The sequence below is a fragment of the Arvicola amphibius genome, chromosome 5, assembly GCF_903992535.2.
Source record: "Arvicola amphibius chromosome 5, mArvAmp1.2, whole genome shotgun sequence".
Lineage (NCBI taxonomy): Eukaryota > Metazoa > Chordata > Mammalia > Rodentia > Cricetidae > Arvicola > Arvicola amphibius.
In genome coordinates, this window is record NC_052051.1 from 3,175,214 (window position 1) to 3,181,523 (window position 6,310).

The following is a 6,310-nucleotide window of genomic DNA, read 5'->3' on the forward strand; positions in this document are numbered from 1 at the left end:
AGATGCTCTCCAAAGACTCACTATTAAAGGCCCTCAGAGTAGAAAGATAGACAGATGGAACTCTCTGATAGGACATCATTAGCTCTCTGGGCTTGTCACACGGGAGACTCTGGGACCCTGGATCCTTCCTCAGCTTCTTTTCTGCTCCCTGTCCCTGAGGTGAGCACTGGAAACTTACCACATCTCCCTTCATGATGCACTTCTTCACCATGGACTGAAGGTGTGGTGCTGAGCCACCATTATGCTAGAACCCCAAAATTGTGAGCCAGAGTCATCTCTCTTTGTCTTAACTCATTCCTTCAGGCATTTGTTACAGAGACAGAGAGACTGACACACAGGTTCACTAACAGATCAAGATGCAGAAATTCAAACAAGCTGTCAGCAGAAGAGGAACATTTGTCAAAAGGGGATTTGGTTCTGGGGGCAGGTAGCTCAGTCAATGTTGTGCTTACTGTGTAAACTTGAGGTCCCGAGTTTGATCCCCAAAACCCATGAGAAGAAGTGGACAAGGCGCACATGCTCACAATACCATTGCTGGGGAAACAGAGAGAAGCAGATTCATTCTCCCCACCCCTGGACTGGGCAGTCACGCCTACTTGTGAGCACCCAGCCAATGAGAGGACCAGTGAGCAAAGGATAACACCTGAGGAATGAAATCAAAGGTCATCCTCTGGCTCCTACACGTGTGCACACACGTGAACACCTGAGCACACACACACACACACACACATACACACACACCCCTGTACATATACTCACAGACACACAAAAGGGAGGGCACACTGGATGCAGGTGGAATGAGCTTCCTGGTCTGTGGAAATGAAGTGGGTTATGTTAGCAGATTAAAGGGTAAGAAGAGCTGACCCCTGAAAACAAGTGACCAGATGTGGTAGGCAGAGAATCTGCACATTAAAGCCAAAGGCAGAGGAGAGGCAAGGACAGCTGAAGACTACACAACATCCCAATCCTCTGCTCCCAGTTCTGGGACACACATGTCTACCTCTGGCCATACACCACAACACACATGCATGCACGCACACACACACTTCATACACTTACAAATAAAGTGTGGTAGTTTGAATGTTAATTGTCCTTCATAAACTCATGGGGAGTGGCACTATTAGGAGGTGTGGCTCTGCTGTAGTAGGCGTGGTCTTATTGGAGGAACTGTGTCACTGTGGAGGTGGGCTTTGAGAGCTCGTATATGCTCAAGCCATGTCTAACGTCTCAGACCACTCCCTGTTTCCTTTGCATCAAGATGTAGAGCTCTCAGCTCTTTCTCCAGCACACCACCATGTCCCACCATGACGATAACGGACTGAAATGTAAGCCATCCTAATTGTTTTCTTTATACGAGTTTCTGTGGTCATGGTGTCTCTTCACAGCAGTAGAACCTTAACTGAGGCAGAAAGATTCCCCCAAGAATTCTTGGGGGAAAAAAGGAAGTGTGTAAAAGCATCTGGTGATTGTGGCCACACAATTGCTCCACACGACATGGGAGAGGAAGATTCAGATCATTATATATTTGTTCAAATGCAAGTCATATAGCCAGCCAAGAGCTCATTGTGTGTGGACTTTAGTGAGAAATGCTGCTTCTCTGAAAGCTACCAACTGTGACCCAGGTACATAGCAAGGCAGAGAGGATGATAAGAGACCAGAGGGGGGACATTCACTGGCTACTCATTGTTTGGTAAAATGAAAATTTTTAAAGAAATTGACCAGACTGCTCATAAATTCTTCGATGGCTCTGTCATGCCTCAGTTTCCCCTGCTGTCTCCCTAGGATTGATACACGCTAGGACAGCATGGGAGCTTGCATGTGGACACTGTTGTCTGCTAGGACAGCACAGCAGCTCTCGGGTGGACACTTGTCTGCTAGGACAGCACAGAAGCTCTCGGGTGGACACTGTTGTCTGCTAGGACAGCACAGAAGCTCATGTGTAGATATTGTTGTCCAGTCCATGACTGGACTGAAATTTTAATGAAGGACCTGACCAAGTAGTAAGTCCACAGACTTGGGGTCTGTATTGTTTGTCAACTTGACACAAACCTAGCCATCTAGGAAGAGGGAATCTCCACTAAGAAAATGCCCCCATCAGATTGCCCCGTAGGCTAGTCTGTGAGGCATTTACCTTTATTAGTGACTTATCTGCCCCCTGTAGGCAATGCTATCCCTGGGCTGGTTGTCCTGGATTATGTAAGCAAAGGGCTGAGAAAATCATCGGTAACAAACCAATATGCAATGTTCCTTCATGGCCTCTGCTTCAGTTCTGGTCTCCAGGTTCTGCCTTGAGTTTCTTCCCTAACCTCCTCCAGAGATAAACTGCAAATTATAAGATGATATAAACTCTGTCCCCACAAGTTGCTTTGGTATTTTATCACAGTTATAGAAACCCTGACTGACCGAGACATGGTCTTTTCTTTCTTTTCCATTAAATTCAGGCAGAAACTTACATCCATTTTTTTCTTTGGGCTACCAGGGCCTCTGTGCCTTGGAGAGAGCTATGGTGCTTTAAGGCCACCTCCCCCCCCCAAAGAGGCAGCAGTGTGTCCTGGCTTCATCCTGCTCAGGAACCTGTGGAAGCTATACCGGCAACTATGTTGGTTCACAGAGGAAAACGGGGCATTCAGGTATCAAAGTCTATTCAGCCATGCCACTGGGAGGACCTGGGGTATTCCTGGTTCCTCTGCATAATCTAATTCTACCCACCCCATACTTCCCGTGGCTGTCAATTCATCCTGAACTATATACACATCTCACCACACCACACCACATGCTCTATACATTGCACATACCCTGTATTGTTTGTGTGTGTGTATGTGTGTGTGTGTAATGTGATTACATGTATGTATGTGGTCTGTGAGTGTGTATGAATAGGGGATATGTATGTGTAGTGTGTGTACTCATACATAGGGAGCATGAAGTTATGTATGTATTTGGGGTACATGCATATGTAGGTGTGATGTGGATATACATATATGTATATATGTAAGTATGTATATATACATGGGATGTTCATGTTTGTGGGATATATATGCATATAGAGGTGGTGTATGCGTGTATACGTACATGGGAGTATGCATTGTGTATTTATGTGCTGACTGTGTGTATTATAGTTAGGGTGTGTATATGTGTGGATGTGATATATATATATATATATATATATATAGTGGTATATATATATGGTTGTGTATGTGATGTATAGTTATGGTTAGGGTGTGTATATGTGTGTATGTGATTTGTGTATGCATATATATGTGGTGTATAGTTAGGGTGTGTATATGTGTATATTGGTTTGTGTATGCATATATGTATGGTTGTGTATGTGGTATATGTGAAAGGATAGGCATACATGTGTTTTCTTCCTGGAGCATCTCCCCTGACACTTTTCTCACACTTATTCAACACTCTCAAAGTATGAGACCCCCTCCAGGGCTGTGAAGGTAAACAAGACGGCACCACACCTTGCCTCTGGTGATGACAGATTTGAACCTTAGCTGGACTCTCTCCAGACCCTCCTGACTCCTCCCTCTCCAGCCAGGCTCCCCGAGGCCACCTCCTCACCACAGTCTGGTTCCGGAGTTCTCTTACCAAGATTCTTTTTCAGTTGACCTCGAAGACTGCACTGCCAAGAAAGCTGTCCTGGGAAGTGACTCTGCAGCCAGGACTGCTCCAAACACTCGCCCCATTATTTTATTGCTACCTGTGGAGAAAGAATACTAAATGTTCCCCAGGAATGTGGACTCAGGGATGTCCAGGGCAGGTGATAAGCTCTGCCAATGATATCTTCAAATATTTGAAGTTGGCTCAATAAACATGAAGTTCATTGCCACCACCTCTGAGAAGCAGCTCTGGTCGTAGATTAAGGAGTCACAGAAAAAGTATATGTGCTTATTTCAACACTACTGTAGACTGTAAGACTTAACATTGAAATCCTTAGAGTGCACACCTGTACCCAAGGTATGAATACATCCAGGAACAATCCCTTTGTGCTCCCACTTGAGGAGGGAGGGCATGGTCCACTGAGTGCCACCACTGTGCACGCCTGTCCCTGGATACCACGTGTGTCCTGGGTCACTCAGCTCCACTGTTACTGAAAGAGAGTCCAAAGAGTGCTATGCACTCTCCTCGGAGAGTTCAGAGCCTAGGTCCAGCATCATTGACGGTTCTTCAAACCAAAGTTGGGACACAAGAGGCAGATGCACCAACCAGAGCTTGTGCAGCTGTAAGAGACAGATATCTCATACAAATAAAGCAGCGCTAGAAACAGCTCAGTCGGGAAAGTACTTCCATTGCAAACACAGGGACCTGAGTTTGAGTCCAGAAAGTTGAGCACAGCAATGCATACTGTTATAACCCCCAGGTGCCTGAGAGGGTGAAGGCGGGTAGATCCTTGGTGTTTATTGGCCAGTCAGCTTAGGCTACTGGGTGAGTTCTTGGCAGAGAGAGACACTGTCTCAATAAACAGGATGAGGGCTTCTTGAAGAACCTCTGGTCTCATGCACATGCACACACACACACACACACACACACACACACACACACACACACACACCCTACCGATTCCCAAGACTAGTGTTTTAAGACCAGGCAGGAATATGTGTTCACAGTATACAGACAGACCTAGCTGATTTCCACTGACTGAATTCCAAGGTAGTTTGTCCATATGGTGGCAAAGATGGTCATTGACCACTCCAGGGAACCTCTGGCCAGTTGGCTGTAAAAGGTCCTCCATACCCAAACTTGGGGGGGGGGCGCCACTTGATTAATGTGCCATGACCACAGCTGAACTACCGTAGCTCAGAAGATGGAGTAGGCTGGATGTGGAGGCCAGGTTCTCCCAGCCTGGGGATTAACAGTGATAGAGGGTGGCTCCTCAAGTGGACGCTGGAATTTGGCGTCTCAGTGCTGGGACACTGCCATCCAGAGGCCCCACCTTCTCAAAGGCAATGGACGCTAGGCAAACTTTCACCATCCCTCCTCACTCTCGACTCCTTAGAAATACTTAAGTCTGGTCAGGGAGGAAATCATTGAGTTCCCCATCCTGAAGCTAAATGGCCATACCATAGAAATTGAGTGTACCTTTCACATGTATGTCCAGCCTGTAGTCCACCCACAGCTTATCCCCTTCTGTGCAGAGCTCACAGGGATTATTCAAGCCATGGTGGATGGCCAGCCAAGGATGCAGCAAGTGCTGGAGAGGGTTGATGAGTGGATGGCAAAGGAAGGCCTCTTAGTTCTGAACGTCAAGTCAAGTCACCTGCGGAGACTGGGACTTGAAAGTCATGCTCCCAGGCCAGTGCCCTTATTTAGGCCTGCCAGTGGTGGATTACTTCAAGCAGTGGATTAATCTGAAAAAGACTCACAGCTTTGCCATGGGCTGCTGACCAAGAATGGACTCCTAGACATGAACAAGGGTCTCAGCTTGCAACACTTACATTTCTGGGAGCCCAAGAAAGTCCACCTTCAGAAGGGGAGCACCAGGCTTGCTCATCCCAGCCCCTGAGCTTGGTTCTTCACCCCAAGAGGCTGTGAGAGATGGAATGCTGGTCTCTCACAGCATCCAGAACAAACTCCTACTCAGGGCCTTAAACAGAAGGAGCCTCCTTTCCTCTAGAGAAGCAGCTGGGGTCTGAAGATTGGTGTCAACCTCTCACAAGAGCAAAGAAGCCCAAGGACCTACATTGCCTAGAAAAGCGGAGTGGCATGGTGACAGCCTCCGGGACCCTGAGTAACCAGAGACAAATCTTCCCCACATCATTAGGAGGAAGAGACATCCCCTCTGTCTTCAGCAGGGATGGGAACAGATGTGTATCTGGGGGTGGGAAATAGATGATAAAAATAGGTAGGTAAGTAGATCAATAGATACATACATACATTTATATACATACATAATTACAAGACAATGGATTTATAGACAAATTGTATATGGATGATAGATATATGAACAGATGACAGAAGATAATAGACAGATGATGATGGACAGAGATAATAAACAATAGATATTAGACACCAGATGGCAGATAGGTCAATAGATGGGTGGTAAAGATAAACATGGATCTCTCTCTCTCTCTCTCTCTTTCTCTCTCTCTCTCTCTCTCTCTCTCTCTCTCTCTCTCTCTCTCTCTCTCTCTCTCTCTCTCTCTCATACACACACACACACACACACACACACAAACCCCACCCTGGAATAGTATAAAAATGGTCCTAAAACACCAGTGAATCTCTGAGGACTGACAGTTTGAGTGAGCTCTGCTGCTTCCTGTGCCACAAGGACTTTAATGCTTCCTGACCATGATGGCATCCAACA

General features: G+C 46.5%; 1 protein-coding gene across 1 annotated transcript; it reads left to right on the forward strand.

Moving 5' to 3' along the window:
* The first annotated feature begins 516 nt into the window (after window positions 1–516).
* On the forward strand, window positions 517–5,506 carry LOC121677187 (ERI1 exoribonuclease 3-like). Its single transcript, XM_042055108.1, is given in 5 exon segments — window positions 517–625; window positions 4,005–4,225; window positions 5,000–5,253; window positions 5,255–5,382; window positions 5,385–5,506. Coding segments are annotated over 5 exon segments (834 nt in total).
* Window positions 5,507–6,310: the final 804 nt, after the last annotated feature.